This window comes from Panulirus ornatus, chromosome 43 (genome assembly GCF_036320965.1).
Source record: "Panulirus ornatus isolate Po-2019 chromosome 43, ASM3632096v1, whole genome shotgun sequence".
Lineage (NCBI taxonomy): Eukaryota > Metazoa > Arthropoda > Malacostraca > Decapoda > Palinuridae > Panulirus > Panulirus ornatus.
Genome location: NC_092266.1, coordinates 31,088,257 through 31,115,756, shown reverse-complemented (window position 1 = coordinate 31,115,756; position 27,500 = coordinate 31,088,257). Strand labels below are relative to the sequence as shown.

Here is a 27,500-nt window from a genome sequence, read left to right as displayed (position 1 = left end):
ATATATATATATATATATATATATATATATATATATATATATACATAAAACACCGCCTAAAGCGTAAACTGAAACATTCTATATTTCCAACATTTTTCACAACAAATAACATACTATATATGACAAATCAAGGTAATTGAAATTTATGTATTATTTGAAATGTTACAAAAATAAAATGTTAGTAAAATGTGAATTGCCACATCCGTAGAGTTTTCCATAAACGTGAATAAGTGAAATAATGGTATACATAACCGTAGAGTTATGTGTCTGTGTTACCGAAGTCTGGTTTAATTTTAGTGGGTTATTCCTTTACGTTGGTTAAATTAGTTAGTTCGTAGACTTTCTTATTATAGTAAAATGTGGGTTAACGACCACCACAGACAAGCAATGCTTTGCGATATCAATTAAGGTCAGAATCGCTGAAAATGGACGTCGCGCGCACACACACACACACACACACACACACACACACATCATCGGGAACATATCCTCAACCCAACCAAACCATAACTTGACCTAACCTAACCTAACCAAACCATAACTTGAAATAACCTAACCTAACCAAACCATAACTTGACCTAACCTAACCTAACCAAACCATAACTTGACCTAACCTAACGTAACCTAACCTAACCAAACCATAACTTGACCTAACCTAACCTAACCATTAGTTGACCTAACTTATCCTAACACACCTCAACCTAAAATTCTGTGGACGTCCTTAAAGGGACCAAAAATCCCCTTTTACAGTGCAGCACTACAACGTGAAGACGGAACCACTTCGGTATGGTAGATGTCGCCACCTGTGTTGTTATAACGTATCCTTATATGGCGTCAGGTGTGAATATATAATATATGGTCGTCAGATCTGTGCGCGCGCGCGCGCGCGCGCGTGTGTGTTTGTGTGTGTGTGTGTGTGTGTAAAGAAAACTGTCTCATTTCATCACGCATTTACAGTTCTATATACACTTGGAGTTGACTGTGGGACCATTTTGTTATTGTGTATATCGTAAAATCACCTTCCCTCTGGAAATGACTTGGGAGGGGTCACCTGCCCCCGCGCAACGGGTATGGTTCGTGTTTACCCGTGATGGAGACGTCGAGGCAAATTGCTCGTTGGCGCACGTGAGGTCGGACATCTGGAGTGAGTTATAGATACAGGTTACACAAATCATCAGTCTAAATTATAAATAAATATGATGGGGAAAAAATAGCATGTGTGCGTGTGTCATCACTTTACCCTACAACACCCTGTAGCAGCAGTAGCCCTTCACCCTTACCTCTCTGTAGTAGCAGTAACCCTTCACCCTTACCTCTCTGTAGTAGCAGTAACCCTTCACCCTTACCTCTCTGTAGTAGCAGTAACCCTTCACCCTTACCTCTCTGTAGTAGCCCTTGCCTCTACTCCTCCCCTCAGCAGCGACCCTTCACCCGACCTTATCTACGGTAACTTCGTCCATGTATGATTCAAAGGCAGGAAGTCCCACTGGCAGCCAGTGATCGGGCACCAGTAAGTTTCCCGCGGGAATACTTGTGTTTGGCTCTCCTAAGTTAGGCAGACAGTGCGCGCGCGCGCGTGTGTGTGTGTGTGTGTGTGTGTGTGTGTGTGTGTGTGTGTTCTAGAGAGGTATTACGAAGGGACATTAAAGAAAGAAAAAAATAAAATCTGACGAATTCTGACGCTAACTTAAAACCTCCAGGCCAACACCGTCTTCTTCCCCAGCAGCGAACTTGAGCTAAGTCTCACCTCAATACACCAAGTTGCTCAGGGATCCGTCTACTCGTTGGAAAGTTATCGTGCGGCAAAAAATGACTGCCGGACGAACGGACGGACGGCCGGACGAACGGACGGACGGCCGGACGAACGCAAGGCTATTTCGGACAGGCGGATTAAGCGTTCCCATCAGATTTAGCTCGGCGGAAGAAAATGCGACGAGGTTTTCCCAGGCCGTAAAAGAGGAACCATCATCACCAGGTTCATCCCGTGAGATTCTATTCTTGAAACAATTAGATCAAAACGCGGAAACAAAACCAGATTTTATGGAACCGAAATGAAACATTTATTATAACTTTAAACGCTCGTTTAATATACACTACTAAGGGTGTAATCAATCTATTTTTCGTAATGCAAATGATTTCGGAAAAACAGATATAAGGTATTTGATTAATTGCCGTCATTATCCTTACACAATTCTCATTATTCGCTTGAATATGATCTTACTAAGTAACGCAATACAAACTAGCGCTCACAGAAATATTCTGGAACACGCTATTATTGTTGTATATTTTATCGTACTGAGCTAAATCATTTTTCTCAAAGATTCCCTAATGCATTCTTATCGAAGAATACTCGTTGGGCGAAATATTCTTTCTAAATATAATATACTATACGCCTATACACACACACACACACACACACACACACACACACACACACAGACACATAAACATATATATATATATATATATATATATATATATATATATATATATATATATATATATATATATAATGTAAGCTAAGGCATTATGGAATAAAAATGCACGTTGTACTTGCTAAGGGAAAAACATCTATCTGGCGCGTAAAACTCGCCGGGGCGCGCCATGAAATAGCCAGGACTATGATGGAGGACGAAGGTAAACCAGCCATTTCCCACCAAAGATGCATTAAGGGCCAAACACTCCGGCTCTCAGAAGCCAACAACTGTGTACCCCCGAACAACGCATGCCTTTTACCCTCAGGTACGTCAGCTGGGGAGCTTTTAAAAAGGCTTGGGTAGCCACATAGGACGTTTACTAAAACGCCCGCGGCCCCACAAACGTAAGGCATTCCCACCTACTCACCTTAAGACAGACTGACGTACACGTGGGCGAACCCACCTCGAGAAATGATACAATTCCCAGCCTCGTAACATTCGGGAGTTCCAGCCCCTGGCTGGCTTAACAGGGCGGGGGGGGGGCATGGAAGGGCCAACTGGAATCCAAGAAACGGAGGAAATTTCGACAGATTCGAATGCAGGTTCGAGACGACTCCATCCATTCGAAAGAGAGAAAAGAGAGAGAGAAAGAATAATTGGGGATAAAGGAAGGGGAGGGAACGAAGTGGAGAAGGAGATCCCAAGAGCACAATTCCATGTAGATTTTGATGTAAATAATTTCAAACTGATGACATGTCGGGTAGATAACACGGACCAAAGAATGTAATTAGAAATAAGAAAAATAATTTGAAAAGAGTTTGGATACAAGTAATCCACCTAAAAACCCAACCTGAAATACTTTATAGAAAAACGGTGAAATTCAAAAGACAGTTGAGACTTTATAAAGGTGAAATACGATTCTACAATGCAAAGGAAGAGACGAAAAAGAAAACGGAATACACTGAGAAGAGATAAGAGAGAGAGAGAGAGAGAGAGAGAGAGAGAGAGAGAGAGAGAGAGAGAGAGAGAGAGAGAGAGAGAGAGAGAGAGAGAGAGAGAGAGAGAGAGAGCGACTGTTGATAAGAGACAAACATACACATAGAAAACGATGAAGACAAAGAAAAAAAAATATATATATATATATAAACTAAAAAGACAAATAAGTCTATATAAAAAAAAAACCCGGAGTCTGTTTTAAACATTCGAGGCAGAGAAAAAAAAATTAAATTTACACAAATGTAATGCAAACGAGGGAGAAGCTCAGAGTAAGCAGACGTATCTCAATGGTACATATTACGAGAAATGTAATCATAAGAGGAAGAATAGCTAAGTACCCCCTCCTCCTCCTCCTCCTCCTCCTCCTACTCCTCCTCCTCCTCCTCCTACTCCTCCTCCTCCTACTCCTCCTCCTCCTACTCCTCCTCCTCCTCTTCCTCCTCCTCAAACAACAGTTTATTTTTTAACTCTTGACAGAAGAAACTGTTTAATCCCCGTCACATATTATGAGCACACATTTCCTTCTTTCGTTTCGAGCGTATATGATATATTCTTCCCTTACCATAATTCTAGCAGAACTAGAAACTGTGACAACGCCACAAGATATTTACTACAATATTTCATATAAATTATAACAGTACATTATTATATTTTTCTAAGACCCCCCCTACCCTCCTCCACTCCCTCCATGTTTTCCCCAACTGTTCGTATCTACATTTACATTTACGATCCAAATTTCTCACGAGTACATTAAAACACTTACTGATATTAACGTTGTATTTACCAAGGACAAACTCTCCCACGCAAAAAGGACTTATGTGCTTACGTGAGTATGAGAATACGCAACGTCGACGGAGGCGAAAAGCTAACCCGGTTATTGTGTTGCCGACGACCTTAAGAGTTTTAATAATGTACTTGAAGTCTTTTGAACAAGGATTGACTTACAAAATTATGCAAATGAATGTTGATGTTAAAACGTCTTGTGTACAGCTATTGGATAAGCCTGGTCAGGCCAGTAGGGCTAAAATTAAGAGGATAGTTGCAGGATAGGTGCCCAGGATAGGGGTGTATAAGAACGAAGGATAGAGGGGGGAAAGAAACAGGTATTGCAGATGAGGTTAGATAAGGGTTAGGGACAGTAAGAGATAGTGATGGCGGATAACGGGGACAGAACAAGGATAGGAATAGATAAGCGGGATTAATTACGAGGGGAAATATGGTTTAAGGATAGTAAGTGAATAAGAGCCGCGCTAAGGCTGAGCCCAGAGATGGATAGGCAATGGGTGGAGGGGGGAGGATAGAAGCGGCTACGGACTGGGGATAGTCACAGACAGGGAGTGTATAGAGTGGATAGGGACCGACATAGATAGGAACTGAAGACGATAATGGATAGGGACCAGGATGGGTAATGCAGCGGACGGGACCGGCGAAGGATAGGAAGGGACAATACAACGGAGGTGGCAGGAAGGAGGTGTGTATATGGACGGAAATCAGTATGACTAGGCGCAGAATTTCGACCATAACTCACTTTCGTAACCTAATGAAAATGGCTCATAGTCTGAGATGCGAGGCATATTAATGACCCCATTGGAAAGATTAATTATGCCTATTATGAAGCCTATTTCTAATGGTGCTATCAGGATATATATATATATATATATATATATATATATATATATATATATATATATATATATATATATATATATATATATATATATGCGCAGTGTGAATCCTATAACATAACTGAAATATTCATATATTTTCAAACGTACGTTTAGAATGATATTGAAATTATAATCATTACATTATCATTATCATAGATTATCATACATTCTGTGTTTGAGTTTTGATCATAGGCGTATCATGGGAAACGGAGATAAAGATGACTTAAGCACCAAAATGTGTATGCTAATTACATGTAATTATAGGGAAAAGGTGCTTACGTGCGCCAGAATGTATGGCGAATGATAGGTGATTATAGGTCTATATATAAAAAAGAGGAATGAGGTAAGCTCAAGACATTATTTTGTGAAACTTACCGTGTGTGTGTGTGTGTGTGTGTGTGTGTGTGTGTGTTCACAAGGCAGTTTATCATTTAACCTCACTATCACCGTGAAAGGTAGTGGCATTATTTGATACGATCTTTTTTAAGGACGTTATTTTTACAACTTTATCCTATAGCCTAACTTAACCCTATCGTCTAACTTAACCTAACCTTATGAACCTAACTTAACCCTAGCCGCGTAACCTAGTTTCACCTGACCTGTCCTTCAACGAGGTGATTTAACTTTCCTTTCTCGATGTTGCGAGAGGCCATATAAACCTGGCATGGCTAGCCAGCGGGCCTCAGACACGCAACCCGTGTACGACGCTTCCTCAGTTTTTTACAACCGCTCGTTGAGGTTTCCAGCACGTTTCTAACTCACGCCATAACTCGTGGATGGATGCTCGCCTGGTGTAGTTATGTTCCCGACCCTCTCAGCTCTGACGACGGTGCGTGGAGAGGTGGAGAGAGAGAGAGAGAGAGGAGGAAGAAATACGAACCGTCCGACATTTTGTGACACTGATATCCTCTCCGGCCGTAGAGGAACGAGTCTACCATTGTTTATTATTTACACTCACGCGTAGCTGTGATATATACTTCTAAATTTCGGTATCGTTTATTTATGTTCATAAAAGCTGATCTATGAGTAACTGACTGGAATGAATATTAACAGTCTTCTACTCTGGGTCTGGTTGTTATAAAGTTATTCAGTTAAATGTTGAATTAGTTATTATCGCTTTTCCGACGATTTCCAGAAATTCTTCTGTCCGGTTTTCGCGTGTCCCGTTTCATTTTCTACGTCTTCCCTGCTCCTAGTTTGGCCATACCTGCTCCTCCCAGGCTCCTCAGAGGCGCGGAAACTTACCCGTTATTGACCAAAGATTTCCTTTGCTGTCAACGTTAAGTTGTACACTAGAACAAGAACAATACGAGGATCCTTCCAAGGTATTCTATGGATCTTTGGCTCGGAAAAGCTTGGAAAATGTTCTCCCAGTGTGTGTGTGTGTGTGTGTGTATATATATATATATATATATATATATATATATATATATATATATATATATATATATATTCCTATGAGTCTACGGGGAAAATGAAACACGATAAATTCCCAAGTGCACTTTCGTGTAATAATCACATCATCAGGGGAGACACAAGAAAGAAATATAACAGTCAGTTGATATACATCGAAGATTTCTTACGCAGCCTCGCTTACTTACGGGAGGGTATCGAACCTGGTGTAAATCCCTGGGGGGAAAAAAAAGTAATCGAGGAATGCCAAAACAACGCAGCCGAAGCGTTCGATGTCCCTGTGATTCTGAATAGGCTTTGGCCCTACATGCCCTCGGTGAGAGAGAGAGAGAGAGAGAGAGAGAGAGAGAGAGAGAGAGAGAGAGAGAGAGAGAGAGAGAGAGAGAGAGAGAGAGGTAGTTCAGACCTTCCCAGGCACTGTCTCCACGAAACCTGCGAGTCGACATGAACAGTGGAGGAAAACGAAGCTCAGAGGAGGTTTAAAGAAAAGAAAAAGTTTTCTTGCCATAAAACTCTCTCTATGTCTCTCTCTCTCTCTCTCTCTCTCTCTCTCTCTCTCTCTCTCTCTCTCTCTCTCTCTCTCTCTCTCTCTCGTTCGATATCTGAACAATGCCTTGGGAGTGGCGGCTGAGACCTTTTGATATGACCACTTAATCACCTATCCTTCGAGTACGATAACTTGATAACCACTGGAGTACGACAACTTTACCCCTCGAGTATGAAGGCCCAAAACATCGCACTTCAAAACATGTCGCGCAACTTTGAAAAAATCTATTCCTATAACAAACTATAAAGTACCATCTATTAAACATACAATAACATACATACAATTAAAGGAAACACTAAATATACTCATATAAACACACTAAGAATTACATTGAGATAAACATTCTAATTAAAACAAAAAAATACCCATTCGTATCAACATACCACATAATCCACATCCACCCAAAACATGCTTCCAGAATTTAGAATTCTTAAACCTAAATAACCAAGATATATATATGCATATATATACATTTTTTCCCTCTCTTTATCATTGATAAGGTCCAGGGCCTCTCTAGTCTGACTATATATATTTGCCTAGCTGCTAGAGGAACGGGCGTGTTTGCCTAGCTCTCCCCCAGCACACACAGCAGCCTTCATGTTAGCTAAGTTTACTGTTATGTCTTGTTTTGACATCTTGCTCAGACGTACGATGTGTGTGTGTGTGTGTGTGTGTGTGTGTGTGTGTGTGTGTGTGTGTGTGTGTGTGTATGTGTGTAATGTTGCATAACTCATAAGAAACGCCTCTGCAAATGGAAGTCTTGAAAGTGTTATACACAGACACACACACACACTCACACACACACACACACACACACACACACACACACACACACACGAGGTCACAGTGAGACGAGATGTCACACGATGGTTTTAAGAGAGGTCACGGTCGGCAGTGGTCACAGGACGGCCGTAAGACAGGTCACGGTCAGGATGAGGTCACACGACGGTTATAAGACAGGACGACAGCGAGAAATAAGAGAAACGTTACACGAAAATCTTTAAAAAACAAATGCCCATCCCATTATATGTATTGTGGTGACGCAAAATTCTCAGAAGTGATGTGAATCACGAAATCACTTAAAAGACTTAAGTGATAAGTATAAGTCGGTCTATCAAGGAAGAGTTTGAGCCAAAAGAAGAATCTCATTATCGAAGACAAGTATCAACAATGAGGGGGAAAAAAAGGGGTCCCTTTCCCCCCCACATGCAAATGAGGTTGAAAAGGAATTTTTAGGAAGGGAAGGTAAGAATAATAGCGTTGAATAAACACACATGAACCAATAAATCTTCGCCGGGAATTTTTTCCTTTTTTTTCCTTTTTTTTTTTTTTTTTTTGTTTCTGTGTGTAATTAAAAGATCTGAATTCTCAGTTCAAGAATACAAAAGACTTAATTAAGATTCCAGGCACTTTCTTGCGACTTAATTAGCTAGCAAACATACATTGCCTCGCACCGGCCACGGAGAAGCGTATATATGCAAAAATATCTTCTTTCGCGTCTCAAGAGTAGATTTAACGTAAACTATTTAACATAGGAGTGCGTGTTTGTATGTGTCTGTGTGTGTGTGGGGGGGGGGGGGGGGGAGAGCTGGGATAACAACTGTCTGATAGTCCGTGACGAGGTTAACTCTATCGTGGGCAACCCCCAATGGAAAGGTCAGACAACAGAAAACCATAGTCATCATCTTGGATATAAAAAATGGGAAGCCGTCTCGGACCGCCATGTTCCACTACGTCTATGTGGCCACACTGGATATTCGGCAAATGACTCAAATGACTGGAGTATTAAAAATTAGAAAACGGCAACCGTACAACCAACTTACACACACACACACACACACACACACACACACACACACACACACACACACGTTTAACCAACAACGCTGCTTTCACAGATGCAATGAGAAAGCATTTCTCACCGCCCAATAATAAGGTAAAAAATTCCCTTAATTACCACCTAACCTTCGGGCAATTCTCGCTCTTAAGCCGTGAGGACCTAAGACACAAAACTCCATCACAATGGCCACCATCCGTTCATCCTTACCCCTCGGTGAGGCAAATATCAAGATTACTTCGTGTTTTGCTCCTGATCTGACCCCAGAGAGAAGCAGGGAGGGCAGGGGTGAGGTGAGGGGAGAGAGGCAGGCAGTGCAGGGGTCAGGTGAGGGGAGAGAAGCAGGCAGTGCAGGGGGTGAGGTGAGGGGAGAAAGGCAGGGCAGTGCAGGGGTGAGGGGAATATGCTTGGGAATGCTGTGAGGGCAAGTGTAAGACCAGAATGCTTTCTTAAAGTGTGTGGTGAGGGTTTGCAAGAGAGAGGAGCAAGCAGTGTAGGTGGTCTAGGGCAATTATACCAAGCTTGTTCCTATATATATATATATATATATATATATATATATATATATATATATATATATATATATATATATATATATATATATATATATATATATTCTCTTTCTACAACAACACATAACGGTAACGAAAGAGACATACACACACACACACACACACACACACACACACACACACTCACACACTGCAAAAAATTATTAGACGTGAAACAAACCAATTCAAAAATACCAGAAAAAAAAATACAATAAAAATAAAAAAAAAAAACCCGAGGCTGGGCGGCGACTAAATGTACCTATTGTAACTCTACACCGAAGGGAGTCAGTCATAAAACTCTCCAGGCATCAATAGAGTCGACTGGAAAAAACACGTCGGACTGGAAACATAATCGCTGGAAAGCTGCCAGAAATGTGAGCCAGGGGAAAATCATGGAGCGAACGTGATATATATATATATATATATATATATATATATATATATATATATATATATATATATATATATATATATATATATATATATATTTCTGCGAATCCACTGGGAAATGAAACGTGATCAGTTCCCAAGCGCACTTTCGTGTCATAATCACATCATCAGGGGAGATACAAGAAAGAAATATAACAGTCAGTTGATAAACAACAAAGAGACGTAGCTAGGACGCCATTTGGCAAACAAGTGTATGTACTCATGTCAGCAGGTATATAGCTGGCTATAGCAATATGACATAGCGTTATATCCCTGCGATATTTGGTGTCAAAGAGGCTAAAACCCAGGCGATATCTGGGCCAGACGACATTCAGGCGGGCGATATATCCACAGAAAGATGCATGTGCCTAACGATAACTCTTGCGATCTTTTTGCCGGACATTTACAGCCGAGCGGGAGGTGCATATCTAGCAACGCTTCTTCGGTCTCGTAATCTGGACATATTTGACCTCGTTCTAACGAACTGCTTGTCAGTACAAGGCAGAGTTAATGGAGAGGCGTAATGGGCCAATAGGTCAATTGGTAATGGGTTTAATAGCCACCTGAAATGGTATTAACCAATTAGCTCCAGTCACACAATTTTATCGCCTCTCACCAAATACTAAAAAAATTCAAAGGAATTTCACTATTTTGAAGGGGGAGGAGGGGGGGGGGGGTTAAGGGAGTTCTGGTGTAAGTGTGTGTGTATGTGTGTGTGTGCGTGTGTGTGGCCTCTCCACATTTACCCCACTCTCTTCCACTCTATGTCCATCCATTAATCCACCTTCCTTACATTATGAAGGACTTCAACTCATTAACAAATGTCTTAATTCCATTCATGTTATGGCCTCTGTCTGTTCCATTCCTGCATCTCTCGAAGAAATTAACTGTCTGTTCACTGTCTACGTCATCAATTTGGTTTGAAAATCATCAAAGTGGTCAAGTCTAAGTCTTCCAGCCTTTCCCTATAACTCATCTCTCTTCATTGTGGCACCTATCTTTGTTGTGCCTCCTCTGGACCTTCTCTGTCAGCTCTTTGTGCTTCTGTAGCAGCAAGCGGTGACCAAAGCTGAGAAGCAGATTCTAGTTGTGGCCACACCTAGGATGTGTGCTAGATATATCATTACCCACATACTAGAATGCTATTCTGATATTAGCCAGCAGACACTTGGTCTCCTTAACTCTTCTCCCTAATGTGGGACTCTGGCCACAGGTGAGGGAACATGGCGCTCCACTCCCAAGTCCCTCTCTCAAGCACAGATTCCCTGCAGTTTATTCGCTGATAAATACCATTTATATCAAGATTCCCACCTTCACTGCTGTACTTTAACACCAGATGAATTTGATCAAGTACGTATCAGGTCCAATTTGGAGTTTGTCTCTGAGTTTCCCCAGTGAGTTAACACAAAATCCTCCTCGTTTTCTACTTCTCCATAAATAAGACAGTGACCCAACAAACAAGTACACACAATAAGGACATAACAGGCACTAAACGACCCCACCCCCCCCCCCTCCCCCGAAAACCCACGCTTAAACACCACCTAGATAGATAGGGAGATAGATAAATAGATAGTTATATAGACAGACAGAGTGATAGATACAGATAATAAAATAAGTACAAAAATAGATAGACATAGACAGATAGATAGAGAGATAAATACATAGATAGACAGACAGATAAATAGATGGATAGGTAGATAGATAGACAGATAGACAGATAGATAGATAGACAAATAGATAGATAGATAAAGAATGGTAAGATCTATTCATTAACTTGGTCTCCGAGGTTCTCGCTACAATATGAAACGTGATCAAACTATATCATGCCCACGTCAATTACATAGTCCTTGCATATTTCCAACCCACGTCATGAATCAGCATATCAAACGCACGTCAAACATTAATTCGTTTTCGAGCCTTGTGATGACACGAACTGACACGGTACGACCCTTGAGCACGACGGTACGACCCTTGAGCACGACGGTACGACCCTTGAACACGACGGTACGACCCTTGAGCACGACGGTACGACCCTTGAGTACGACGGTACGACCCTTGAGCATGACGGTACGACCCTTGAACACGACGATGGTACGACCCATGAGCATGACGGTACGACCCTTGAGCATGACGGTACGATCCTTGAACACGACGACGGTACGACCCTTGAGCACGACGGTACGACCCTTGAGCATGACGGTACGACCCTTGAACACGACGATGGTACGACCTATGAGCATGACGGTACGACCCTTGAGCACGACGGTACGAGCCTTGAACACGACGACGGTACGACCCTTGAGCACGACGGTACGACCCTCTGGATAAGATGGCTTGGCCAGGCAATCACAGGAGAAACTCGTAAAGCTATGCTCAAGGGCGCTTAAGGACCATATCCACACACTGTCCATGAATCATTATCATCTTTATAGCTTTCTTGTCATTTGCAAACACACACACACACACACACACACACACACACATATATATATATATATATATATATATATATATATATATATATATATATATATATATATATATACTCAAGACCGCTCGTCTTTGGAACACTATCGCTACATATTCCTTCGGCTTTTCCTCCCAGATCCCGCAAGCAAGCAACCAACCCACTTACACAAGCAAACAAGCAAAGCCTAGACACACACACACACACACACACACACACACACACGAGCGATACAACATCACTATATAAAAAAAAAGAACTGTTTCAAAGCAAAGGCAAGATGAAGGGAGACGAGGAGAATCAAATCATCTAAGTTTAAAGTTCCACTCTCCCACGTAGCAGCTATGCTCGGTGTACGTGGGGACAGTCCCCGCTATACGTGGGATAGCTCCATGTACGTGGCCTACCCGCAGAGGGAGTGAGGGAGGGAGGGAGGGACAGCAAAATCCCTCCCTCTCCAGCCAGTTCGGGCCGGGCAATGTGAAGGGAACACGGCAAGCTTATGGAGAACACGGCTCGGGAATTGATCGGCCGTGTGGCCATGGGAGTACATTTGTAGCGGGCAAGTGGCACTCACGGCAACATAGGACGTGCACGGCAAAATAAGTCACGGTGCCACTGAGTGCCAGAGAATTTCTTTTTTATTACCTACTGCCAAGGTTTATGACAGCAACGTATTCAAATATACGTACATACATACATATATATATATATATATATATATATATATATATATATATATATATATATATATATATATATATATATATAGCCCTCTGAGTCCACGGGGAAATGAAACATAACTTCCCAAGTGCACTTTCGTGCAGTAATCACATCTCATATTGAAAGCATATAACCTTCATCTCGTACCTTCTTAAATCGATAGAAGAACAAAGAACAAACATCTGCCTCCATGAATGTTATTCTAAGAAGAACTTGGGGGTTGGGAAGAAGGGGTTATGGGGCTTACACTGGGACAAAACTGAAGGATACTGAAACAAACACGATTAAACAGGAGAAGAATTGATACTAGAATTGGAGGAAATAAGGGGAAACTGGATGGAGGAAATAAGGGGAAACTGGATGGAGGAAATAAGGGAAAACTGGATGGAGGAAATAAGGGGAAACTGGATGGAGGAAATAAGGGAAAACTGGATGGAGGAAATAAGGGGAAACTGGATGGAGGAAATAAGGGGAAACTGGATGGAGGAAATAAGAGGAAACTGGATGGAGGAAATAAGGGGAAACTGGATGGAGGAAATAAGGGAAAACTGGATGGAGGAAATAAGGGGAAATTGGATGGAGGAAATAAGGGGAAACTGGATGGAGGAAATAAGGGAAAACTGGATGGAGGAAATAAGGGAAAACTGGATGGAGGAAATAAGGGAAAACTGGATGGAGGAAATAAGGGGAAACTGGATGGAGGAAATAAGGGAAAACTGGATGGAGGAAATAAGGGAAACTGGATGGAGGAAATAAGGGGAAACTGGATGGAGGAAATAAGGGGAAACTGGATGGAGGAAATAAGGGGAAACTGGATGGAGGAAATAAGGGAAAACTGGATGGAGGAAATAAGGGGAAACAGTGTTGGAATAAGGGTCACATCGGAGAAATAAAGAGAACAGCGGGAAAATCTTGGGAACACGACGTAAAATAAGGAAAACAGAGCAAGGAAATAAGGTAAACAGAGCAAGGAAATAAGGTAAACAGAGCAAGGAAATAAGGGGAACGGAGCAATGAAATAAAAGAAAACAGAACAAGGAAAGAAGAAAACAGAGTAGGAAAAAATACGAGAAAGGGGACCTTGAAAATAAGCGAGGCAGGGGAAAAAATAAGGGGAAAAGGAAAATGGGAGATGGACGGACGAAGTGTGTGGGAGTGAGTGTGAGGGTCGGAATGGGGGGGGGGGGACTACTAACAGCACCCCTGGTAGGCCGAAGCTTTTTAATGAGAGTGTAATTACATTTCCCATCCCTAATTACTGGTTAGAGTTTCTAATGGACTGTCTGGGGAATTCTAACTGCCTAATTACCCTGTTTAAGGTGTGTAATTGCCCGTTAAGTGGGCGTCATAAACGGGCGGAGGAGGAAGGGGGGGGAGGGGGGGTGGAAATTAACAAGTCCAATTTTTCTCACGTCCAACACCCGCTCGTCTAACAGCTTCACCGACGCGTGGCGTCTGTGATGACGTCCACCACATCATAACTCAATAAAGATTAATAGAGAGAAAAAACACAAACAAAACTACGAACATATATATATATATATATATATATATATATATATATATATATATATATATATATATATATATATATATATATATACATAACTAACTTTATTACGACCATCGTGAATATGGTAATCCCGGCTATATGAATTAAATGGTGGTAACTGAGTTAACTCTCGCACTGTAATAATTGTGTAAAGTGTTTATATGTTTACTATAAGCGGTTACTATTTGTGTACTACTGGGAGAGGGTTGTGCACTCATGTTGCCTCGTCTCTTAACCTTGTATATATGTACTATGTCTTTACTCCTCTGTGGGGATATAAATATATACAAACACACACACACACACACACACACACACACACACACCCTAGCCTGAGCCATGTCAGATAACCAATAACTGGCTAGTCCCGAGGGGAGGATGAACACCTAGGATGGGTGTGGGCCGACTGACGCGCCCAAGATTCGAACGAATGGGTTCGGGCGGACACGTGCTGACTCAAGAGTCAGTAATGTCAACTGCTACAGGGCGTAGACCTGTGTGTGTGTGTGTGTGTGTGTGTGATAGCAAGCGAGAAAAGGGAGGCGAAACCCTTGGCAATATTTACTAAGTGGCATCTGCCTGCAAAGAATACGTCACGCGGTCGCTTTGTTTACATCATCGATCAGCTGACGGTGGGGGGGGGGGGGACACCCCCCTAACTCCTGGGCTATTCAAGGCTTTTCTAAGTTTACTCAAACTACGTCTTTAGTTGACTTCTGTCCTTGGGGTCGCTAAGAAAATGTCTCACCTTACGAGAACACCATTTCCATGTTTATGGATTGATGTGAACAGTTTACGGATAATATGAACGTTAAATTCCCGTGCTGTGTATGGCAACTGTTCCATAATCCCTATCCAGATTCCACAAGCAAATTATGGAGCGGAATTGACATTACTTAACAACGCTGTCACAGACAGACACAACAGACCCCACATGTACGTGTGTGTGTGAGTGTACTGTGTTGTGAGCATTACACAACAGACCCCACATGTACGTGTGTGTGTGAGGAGTGTACTGTGTTGTGAGCATTACACAACAGACCCCACATGTACGTGTGTGTGTGAGTGTACTGTGTTGTGAGCATTACTCTGGACATATGAATAACGTGTGCTAACAGCCTTAACGAACCCTGGCAGTTGATTGGCCTAGAGTCCAACCCATCAACTGCCCAGTATCAAAACCGTAAGAAAAGTATACAAATAATACACGCACAGTGTGTGTGTGTGTGTGTGTGTGTGTGATGAGGGGGGAAGGGTGGTTTGACCTCCCCGAAGAACACCGCGTATCTTAATACCGCGCAAGGCAGCGCTACATCCACGATCCTTCCCGCTGACGACCAATGATAGTTCGCCTCTTTCATGTTCCTTTGGTAGGACACGTACGCTCGCACTCGGGGGAAAACACATATTAAGTTCCTACAGACGGAGGCACCAGTTTCGTTGACTATGTAAACCACTTCGTTGCAAACGCGAACTGGACCGAGTAAGGAAAATAGTCAGAGAGGCAGTGTAGATATTATTATTTACTGTGCTGCTGTTGTGTATATGTTCTAAGGACACAGACACGTGTTTGTGTGTGTGTGTGTGTGTGTGTGTGTGTGTCTGTAAGGATATGTCGCATGCTATATACTGTATTACCATTCGGCATCGTCTCGTCCTCATGGTGGTTCGAACCCTTCCTCAACCTGGAGGAGTGGTTTCCAAGGGCAATAAACTTGCGTACACACACACACACACACACACACACACTTCACTACCATACCTCTACAGAACACACAGGGAAATAACAATGCGAATTGCTCTTCACGAACTCCAAAACCCTTCCAGTTCTCAAGACAGGCCCCACTACACTGGGCGCCTCTGGAACTCCCCACTAAAAGTAGGAGAGACCCCCTTATCATTATGGAGGCCCCTTAGCACTGTATCTGGGGCAGAGGTGATGTGTCACGAGGTGTCACACATTCGACAGTAGAGTAAAAAGCTTGTCAAGTGGTTGACATGACCGGACACTTCATGACAGTAACACATGGAGCACCGTGGTGGAGCGGTTACCTAACCCCTAGGGTCGAGGGGTATACGTTCGAATCCTGGGTGCTGGAGTGGTGTCCACAGTCAACCCAGCTGTTCATCCACCCCTAAGGGTTGGTCGAAAAAAATGGGCACCTTTCTCAGGCTAGGAGATATATATATATATATATATATATATATATATATATATATATATATATATATATATATATATATATATATATATATATGATAATATAATACTAATCCTAATCATTCCTTCGCAGGAGCGGTGTGATGCTGAAGGTGTGGATAGTCCTGGTGACGTGTTTGGTCGCCTCTACAGCCTCCTACAAGCATGCCTGGCAGACACCAGGCTGCCATAAAGTAGGTGAGTAATGTCCGCTACGTCACCCAAGATACAGAGACTATCAGGGACCCTGCACCTAGGATAAGGTAGACTATTAAGGTCCCTCACCTAGGCTAGGTAGCCTACGAGGATCTCCCGTCACCTGGAGAGGTGGAGCAGCCCTCACTTGGAGTAGGTAAGACAAGACATAGGACAACAGGTGTAGTAATATGGTACTTAACACCTAACGTACGTACGTAAAGGTCTTGTCCAAATCTCCCCACGATGGGTAAGAAAACATATATACCTTCCAATTAGGGGTCAGTAGACAACCCTTCTTACCCCCCTTCAAACGATCAGGGAGACAAGAGAACAGGGATATATACATCCCTCATCTACTATATACATGGTCACAGATCCTTTACCTGAGGTCAAAATATATATGTCCTTCCCTTTCCAACGTTTGGGAAACAAATGATTCAGGACCGGGTGTGTAAATCCCAGACAACGACGTTGGTATGTCTCTTGTCGGCAGTGGGGCCCGGAGACACAGGATGGTACACTATGGTACAAGGAGGCCCCATGATGGTACCGGACGGTACGAAGCGGTACTGGGTTGGTGAGAGCGTCCACTGGGTAGGTCCCCTAACAATGCAAAACGAAGGCTCAATACACAGCCAAACAACAGGAAGCCAAAGAACAGACTGAGTCACAACAAACAGATGAAAACAACAGACAGACGAAGAACAGACAGACTCACGAACAAACATGAAAACAACAGACAAAAACAACAGAACCGATAGACAACAGGAGTTCAACAGTACCTTTATCAACCCCAGCTTAACAGCAGCATCTGGATGACCTAGACCCAATAACAGAATCTCCTTCCTTCCGAGTCTGAGAGAACGGGAATCTACCTTGGAATCAATACAGCTAACCTTTGCTGAGAAGAGAAAATCTACGGCGTTCTATCCTTGTGCATCGTGAAGTTTTCATATGACGTGGGTCTGACATTTAACCAGAAGGTTACGCCCTTTAAAGATATATGAAGTCATACTGAAACACTTCCTTATCTGTGTCTTTAAGCAGGAGTCCTGTTTAAAAGTAAACTGAGGAATAGCTCAAACACCTTCTTACCTGAGTTTCCCTAAGAAAAAGAAACCTCGTTATTAATCATGTAACTTCCAGGTAAAGATGCGTCTACGAGGACTTGTGCACTACCTGTGTTGACATTACAGTGACATTGATTACAGTTGCCGATCTATCTATTGGTTCACCACTCCAATCTATTTAAGGTGGGTGAAGTGCTCTGTGACTGGAGGCAGAACGATGACTGTCTTTATCGACTGTATGACTGGAGGGAATGGGGTACGTTCGACAGTTTTTGGGGAGTGCTGACTGGAAGGAATGGTTTTGAAAATCATTTTGTAAAAAGGGTTTGTTTGAGGATTTTTCCGAGTCTTGGCTAGATTGGATTGGCCTTGGGTGTTGAAAATCTGAGGAAAGAAAGGAAAGATTACGGTTTTGAAGGTTCCTCCGAGTATGGATTATAAAAATGATAATAGTAGAGAGGTGACAGACCCCGGAGCTCAACCAAATTGCTCCTGTTTCAACTGATCACAAATGCAAGAAAGAAGTGCGTGTGACTGGGAGGCGTACAAGATCAAACAGCAGGATCTGTAGAGGGAGGTGCAGAGGCTGAAAAAGGGCATCTGAGGGCATTAATCTTGCAAGAGCGAAGTCCATCGACGGCAACTCCGTCTTTAGACCTGCAAAGGGACAAGGGACGTTAAAATCCCTGAGGCAAACGCGCCACTCTCAATATACCAAGACCATAACGAATACACGAGCAGTTTGGAATAGTTTCATGGGATATGTGATCAGGATGAACCCTTTGAGCACACACGGCGCGACCCTTGACCACGACCACTAAGGACGACGGTGCGGTCCTTAAAGCACGGCAGAATGGCCCATAAGCACGACGGTACGACCTTTACGCACGACAGTACGACCTTTACGCACGACGGTACGACCTTTACGCACGACGGTACGACCTTTACGCACGACGATACGACCTTTACGCACGACGGTACGACTCTCAGGCATGATGGCCTAGCTTTTCACCTGACCTTTTTGGGGTGGTCAGGTATGAGGCCAAGCCATTATAACTAAGGGTAGTACCGTTCATTTCAAGGGTCGTACCTTCGTGCTCACGGTGTCGTAACATCGTGCTCAAGGGGTCGTACCGTCGTGCTCACGGTGTCGTAACATCGTGCTCAATAGGTCGTACCGTCGTGCTCACGGTGTCGTAACATCGTGCTCAAGGGGTCGTACCGTCGTGCTCACGGTGTCGTAACGTCGTGCTCAAGGGGTCGTACCGTCGTGCTCACGGTGTCGTAACATTGTGCTCAAGGGGTCGTACCGTCGTGCTCAAGGGATTAACAAGTTCTCACTAATCATATTCAACCATGTTCTCTTCCTGTCAAATCTAACAGGTGAAATTATATACTGCAATGAATTAACAACACTGTAGGTAATTAATTCTAGCTAAGGAAATAACATGTCCCCCAGCTGTCAACAATTAGATGATTAATTCAATTAAGGATATATAACATTACCCCCAACTTTCAACTTCTCTATTAACATCACGACGAAGCATCCAATGTTTTCCACTGAGAAAAATAAATAAAGACTTTCTATTTGGAGAAGTTGAATGAAGGCCGCGTCAAATGCTCCTCTTGCGCGACAGGAGCCAGTTCTCTGGATATAAACAAGATAACTTTCCCGACTGAATTACGATGGAAAGTTTGACGTGGCTGGCTTATGGCCATACTGCCCCCCACCCCCATCCAATCCCCTCCTCCTCTGGCAGCCAGACGATAAGCATCAGAGACCAGGCTTCGATACCCCCGAGTTGTCTAGAGAGAGAGAGTCTCTCTCTCTCTCTCTCTCTCTCTCTCTCTCTCTCTCTCTCTCTCTCTCTCGACCATCTCAGTACAGCCTGGCCATTTCCGCATTCGCCGCCGGCGGCAAAAACAAAGTCATCTCAGAAAATCCAGAGGATTTGCGAATCCTTAGCAAAACGCGTCATGGCGAGAACGACTGACACGAACTGTCGGATCTGCGAGTGGATTCCTCCATCAAGAACCCGTACAGAAAACTGGTAATAATAGAAACACCTGCTGGCTCTAGGCCTTCAAAGGTAAAACCAGTAATAAAGTAAAACCTGCCAGTTTTAAACCTAAATACAACCCGAACTAAAAATAAATCACTTTTAAACCTACAGAAAATATGTAATAAAGATAAACTAACTCGTTTTAAACGTTCTATACAAATTGGTAATACAGTAAAAACAATAAATCTATGCCATGTTCCTCTGAATTCGCAAAATACAAGCGACCTCATGAAACTGGGAGATCAACCTCATGAAACTGGAAGATTAACCTCATGAAACTTAAGAAGTTCGATCCGATGAAACTTAGAACCTTAACCTGGTGAAACTTGTCAACTCGACCTGATGAAACTAGGAGACTCGACCTCGTGAAACTTGGACACTGAAACTCAACGAAGCAAGGACACTCGACCTGATAAAACTCATAAAACTCAACAGCTGAAGCCATTTGAAACATACCCTACAAGAGTCGACCTGGTGTAAAGTCGACCTCGTGTCCTTTAGACAAACCAACAAACCAGTTAAACCCTACGAGCCAAATTACCAACTTCTGAAATATCTATACGTGACATTAACTAATACAAGAATACAACATAAAACATCTTGCATCCAACCAGGGTTATCTACGCCACCACGAGGCTTAAAACCTAAACCAAAGTAAACCTGAAATAAACCAATAACGACTCTAGCCTAACTAATCATCAACATTAGGTATTTGACCCACTAAGACACGTAAGAGAAATAAAGAAAGAGGCAGAGCGGGCTGCTTACACCTGGCTGATCAGCTGTTCTTTGTTTACATTCGGCTAATCAGCTGTTCTCTGTTTACACCCGGGTGATCAGCTGTTATATCAGTGCGCTCAGCGAAGCGTGTTCGTAGAGCCGGTAATGCTGGTCTTTTGTATGCCTAGGACGCCCTTTGACGGCCGTCTTTCTTTTTACTTCGTAGCCAGATAAGGGATACAATAGCCAAGTCTCACCAGGTCTGTGCGAAAGGGCGCGAGAGCTCTCACACAGCCCGTGTGTGTGTGTGTACGTGTGTGTGGGTGGGTGTGGGTGTGTGGGTGGGTATACTCTTCTCTTTTCATTATTTCGTTTCAGTGGTTTATTACATTGTTTCTTTCTTATAATTCCTTCTCATCTTCCGTACTTGTTCCACTGTCTCGTTTGGATTTTAATAATTCATTCCTGAGTCTTTCTTGTGATAGCAATCTTTTATATACTGTGTCGGTGCATCACGAATTCCTCTCTCTCTCTCTCTCTCTCTCTCTCTCTCTCTCTCTCTCTCTCTCTCTCTCTCTCTCTCTCTCTCTATCTATCTATCTATCTATCTATCTATCTATCTATCTATTTATCTATCTCTCTATCTATCTATCTATCTCTCCAAAACCTGGAAAGGCCAGAGTCATACCCCCTTAGAAAGCCCACAGGTCACAACCCCCGCCCCCCCCCACCCCTCGAGCCGCCATGAGTGCCCCTCCCCCCCCACCCCACCACCTCCAGCCAACATGAGATTCTAACCATAACAAGATATTTATTTTTTTTTTTTGAGAGCGAGAGTCAGCCACTCAGTGAAGAGGTCCCCCTCCACACACACACACACACACACACACCCACCCACACACACACACACACACACACATACACACGCCCTCCCAATGCAAAATTCCCACCCAATTCATACATCTGTAAATATATATTCAATAAGCCACTGCCCCACTCCCTCCTGGAGGAGGAAGAGAGGGGAAAAAAAGAAGTAAAAACCTTGTAAAGAGGTGAAACACATCCTTTGCAGGATATACCTTAATGATCACCTCACGAAGGACTTCCCCAAAAAGGTAGGAAAGGCCGTCAAGGATCACTGAGGTCTTCGTGAATTTCTTTGATGAGATTCATAAGGAGTTGGATCCTTCTGAGGTGAAGGGTGTGATGGAGCCGAGTGGATGACGTCAAACGACCAATTAATGATTTGTGGAGAGGTTAGGAACGAATGAATGACTGTATATATATATATATATATATATATATATATATATATATATATATATATATATATAATATGGAAAATAAATCATGATGATGAACATATAAAGCACAAGACATACAAAAGAGGAGAGACAGAGAGACGATTCAACTTTCATCTTCGTGACGTCTCTCGTAAACAATCCTCCACCACTACCACCACTGTCTCCACCACCATCACCACCACCACTACCACCATCATCACCAACACCACTACCACCATCATCACCAACACCATCACCATCACCCATGCTCACCTTCCATCTCCCCCATTTTCCTCCCCTTCCCTTCCCTCCCCCCCGCCCCCCAACCTCTCCCCCCCCCCCACTCTCTCTCCTTCCCCTTCCCCAACCATCAACTCCCCCTCCCCCTCATCAACTCCACCATCGACCATCTCCACCTCAGCCACCGGGGGAGGGGAAAAAGAAGAAACCACCCCTCCCCCCCCCACCCATCCACTTAGACAACGCCACGATCCACCTCCCCACTAATGATAATCCTATTTCTCCTCCACTGCCAGGTGGGTGAGGAGGGGAAGGGGAAATGGGAACCACCAGACCACAGACCTGCCACAGTGGACCAAAGACCGTGAACCCCTCACCCCTACACACACACACACACACACACACACGTCAACACACACACACACACACACACACACACACACACACACACACACACACACACACACACACACACACACACGTCAACATGTTCTTTACCCTGGCAATTACAGAAGGCGACAGCTCTCGAGTAGGAGGAGGGTTCGATCCCCATGGCGTTAAGAAAAAAAAAAAAAAAGGATATTGGTACGTGTACCCCCTCGTGAGAGAGAGAGAGAGAGAGAGAGAGAGAGAGAGAGAGAGAGAGAGAGAGAGAGAGAGAGAGAGAGAGAGAGACTGTAAAAATATACGCCTGGAGTATGTTGAATGTTACTGGGGAACTTAAGTGTGACCCCAGTCGAGATCTCAAGTGCGACTTGAGTGTGTACAGAACTCAAGGATGACTCGAGTATTTGGAGGGGGGAGGGGGGGGGAGGGAGAGGGGGTGGTGACGTACGGGAAGCCTAGCTCTGTCCTACGTGGGAGGGGCGGGGGGGGGGGGGGGGTGTAATCTTGAGGAACCCCGGGTTCGACTCTCACAGTCCGGGCAGCATTGTGACGTCAGCAGCTCCCAGTTGGTCACCCCAGTCCCACTTGAATTCATCAGGCCGGTCCATATACGGGGGACAGACAATGGCGCGATCGATCATCTATTCCGATCTATCTATCTATCTATCCGTCCAAGTCTGTATCGCTGCAGTGTTTACCACGGCATGACATTTATGAAGGAGAGGTCACCACCTGGTCTGACCTTTCCTGACGTCATGACCTATGACCACCCATAACATGTTTCCACAAAAATCTTTGTCAAGTGTAAATAATGTTGACGGGTTGTGAAACAGTTTGGTGGAATGCAACCCATTTTCTGTTGTTACTGTGTGTGTGTGTGTGTGTGTGTGTGTGTGTGTGTGTGTGTGTGTGTGTGTGTGTCTTTTGCCTATTCGTTTATACACAAAGTGATGGTCATGGTTGGGGATGGGTTGGCTTTGGAATGGGGGGAATATAATCTCTTAACCCCATCTCTTCACCCTTCTCTCTCTCTCTCTCTCTCTCTCTCTCTCTCTCTCTCTCTCTCTCTCTCTCTCTCCCTCTCTCCACTAAAAAACCTTCATTTTCCTATATTTCCTCATGGCTTCGTATGGCATTATCTTTCCCCCATCTATACATTGGCTGCGACCTAAGGTCGTTGTCCCTAAGCCGGAGGAATGCGAGAGCGAATGGCGTCACTTGTGTGCGAAGCGGGGAAAAAAAGAAAGAAAGAAAAAAAAAAACACATCGTACATAGCGTTGGACGAGCTGGGCGAGATTATCGTACACAAGCATCAAACTCTCTGTCAAGAACATCGTACCTGTTTAACTAGAATGAATGAGGCATCGCAGACGATTTTCTTAAAAACACGTAAAATGATTATTTTGCATCACCTCAAATTCCCCTGAAGTATCGTATGCCATTCTCCACCGAGGAAAAAGTATCGTACGCCTACGTTAACAAAACAATTAGCAATATTTTCTTTTTTCCTCGTCCAAGATTATATCTTTATCTATCGCCTACATCACTATAAATATTCATGCGTCTTATGGAAAGAAAAATATACATCGCAATACTCACCCCCCCCCCAACAAAAACAAAAAAAATGTATCTTATACATCGTCACACAAGAGTGGAAACATCCTACGCAACGCTCCTCCTGATTGGCGCAATTATCACTCCCATCGCCACGGGACTATCATACACAAGTCGCTCAATTAACGTACATACATATCGTATGCGTCACGTCACGCAAGTAAACAGAAATTAATCATCGCAAGCCTCGTATCTTACCTTCCGTCCTACTCACTAAAGAGAATATATGATGCCCTCCCAAAAAACATCACCACTCCACACCAGAAATGCAATGACCACCACACTGAAACATCGTACGCCCGGCCACTCCACTCCAGACGAGAGTATCGCACGCTTAGCTTTGCGAGGCAGATGATCCTATGGAGTGACACACACACACACACACACACACGTAGAATCATCGTACCAAATGTCTTTATAAACCACGGTGCTTGTGCGACGACGCCTGCGCCCCCTCCCAAAGAAGGACAAAATATCGTACGCCCCTCCCAAAGGAAGACACAAATATCGTACGCCCCTCCCAAAGGAAGACACAAATATCGTACGCCCCTCCCAAAGGAAGACACAAATATCGTACGCGCCACCTCACGATTACTGTACTTGCTCCATAACGTCGGAACAAAGGCAGATAACTATCTTAATTGCCACCATCCACAGAGGGGGAGACTGGCTTGAGATCACGTGATAAGCCCGCAGTCTCCTACACCCGTCAGCTGAGCTAGGAATGTTGTAACATAAGGCTAGGAATGTTGTAACATAAGGCTAGGAATGTTGTAACATAAGGCTAGGAATGTTGTAACATAAGGCTAGGAATGTTGTAACATTGGGCTAGGAATCTTGTAACATATGGCTAGGAATGTTATGATGAGGACAGCTGTAAAATAAGGCTAGGAATGTTGAGACATAAGGCTAAGAATAATGAGATACGGCTACGGAAGTTGTAAAATAAGGCTAATAATGTTGTCACATAAGACTGGGAAAGTTATAATGTATGTTACGAAAGTTAACATCCAAGTTACGCAAGTTAACATCCATGGATCCAAGACAGAGCCTTGTGGAACCTCCAATCTCATTCACAATGAACCAATTCATTCTAATCGTTGTAAACCATCCAATAAAATCATTTTCTTTACCTAGATATGGTCTTAAATCACAGCCACTCCATCCCGACCAGTAGATACTTGATGTTTCCTCTAGGATAAACACTTCCATCATTTGTTGTTGTTTTTCCAGGAAGAACAAACCCATGTGAAACGATTCTAGTGGTGAAAAATCAGTTGGGCTATTTCAATTGGCAGACGTACAACACTAAAATTTATCTGGTACGATGACGTTAACACCACCAGAGGTACGATAACTTCAGCTACAGTGCCAGGCATTCACACATGCTTAAAGGCATCCACTCACTCCTACGTCGGAAGGGAACTTTTTAGACTTAAGCATAAAGGCTAAAGATAGGCAGCAAAATCTCGTCCTCAACAGCACTGGCGCGGGATTGCTCTCCGCTCACACGACCATTTGTTTCGGCACCAAATTGCCCTCTCGTTCGCTCGCGCGCTTCCCTTTTTGGCGCGAAATGGCTTTTCTTACCAGTGCCGTTGGCTCTGCCGGGAAATATACACCTTAACATTTGGACTTTGTTTTGGAGGGAAATTGGACTCGTGTGCATTCGCATTTGCACTGACGGGAAATAATACAAAAAAAAAATTCACTCACTCGCAAGCATTAAGCACGAAAACGTCTCGTCTCGGTGGCAGGTTTTGGGTGTGAGATACTCTTCTTGGTAAACATCAGCTGTTTGTGTTTTGGCGGGAAACCGCCCCTTCCCGCCACCTTGCTCCAGATGTAAACAAAAGGTTATTCAACTTTAAAAAAAAAATGTGCGTTAAGAGGCTTCCGGAAGTTAGTTAAAGACTTTAAAACCTTTTGACGAATGGCAGTTCAAGGTTTAGATATAAAGTAAGGCTAATCAGGATAAGGATACGTCACTGGTGATTTTTCTAAATTCTCGTGTACGTTTCTATATCTCTAGCTTGTTTTCAAATTCCCCTGATGGTTTTGTAAACCACCACCACTTGGTTCCATACACCCCGGAGCGAATATTGGATACAAAAATGACTATATCCGGAACCTTGAATAAATATAAAGTCGTAAATAATGAGATATTCTTTGTGTATTGCTACATTTGGCAGCTCATAGTTTAGTTGCCAGTGAGGCATTTATTTCACCATATTTGATGTCCCTCCCCAGGTATACACTGTGTCCCCCCCCACCACCCCCACCCCATTCGGAGGGGGAAATCCTCCTTTATCCAATTTTTTTCTCGGCCTCTTCAATTATAACCCCCGAACACTCCCCCCTTCTACCCCTTCCACCCCCCCCCCAACACTATCGCCTTAGCTCCCACGTCCCACTTTGGGATATCCCTCCTCCAATCAGCGTTAAGGACCCGTGAACTCCCCAGTCCCGCTTGCTTTTAGGACTGGTCCCATTCAGGTGGAGAGAGAGAGAGAGAGAGAGAGAGAGAGAGAGAGAGAGAGAGAGAGAGAGAGAGAGACTCACAACTCATCGAACATAAATTTTCTTTGTATGAATAAACTGATATGAATATATAGATAAATAGGTAGATGGATTGATAGATAGACAGACATATAGATATAATGGATAGATAGATAGACAGAAATAAAAATTCTCAGAGGGGTATGTTACTGACCTTCAAGATAAACAAACACAAATACTTTTACACCCCAAGAAAGACAGGAAAATCAAGTTAGCTCAGTGAACCAACACATCTGCTAACAGCGAATACGAAAACGAAGACTAAAAAATAAAAATGCAAAGACCCACATGAAAAATAATGATGGTGCACTCAGGGAAATGAGTTTAATTCCTGAGGTTCTGCAACGAAGGTGTGTCAGAGGCGAAGGAAAACTACAAACTTTATGGCACATGAAACACATCTCCCATTATGTAATGGCTTGCCGAGTGTTGCGGAATACGAGGCGTGTCTCATCCTGTGTTGCCGGGAGTTATTGAGGCACACAAGCCTTTCCTCATCAAGTGTTGCTGGAATGATGAGGAACACAAGCTCTTCTTCATCCAGTGTTGCTGGAAATGAGTGAGGA

The 27,500-nt window shown here is 43.4% G+C and overlaps 1 protein-coding gene across 1 annotated transcript in view; it reads left to right on the top strand.

Annotated features, from left to right (window-relative positions):
- Gpa2 (Glycoprotein hormone alpha 2) overlaps window positions 1-27,500 on the top strand; it is a 129,169-nt gene that overhangs the window by 64,638 nt on the left and 37,031 nt on the right. Inside the window, exon 2 of the mRNA XM_071687614.1 lies at window positions 16,894-16,997. Coding sequence (XP_071543715.1) covers window positions 16,904-16,997 — 94 coding nt within the window. The 5' untranslated portion in view covers window positions 16,894-16,903. The remainder of the gene's footprint in view (window positions 1-16,893; window positions 16,998-27,500) is intronic.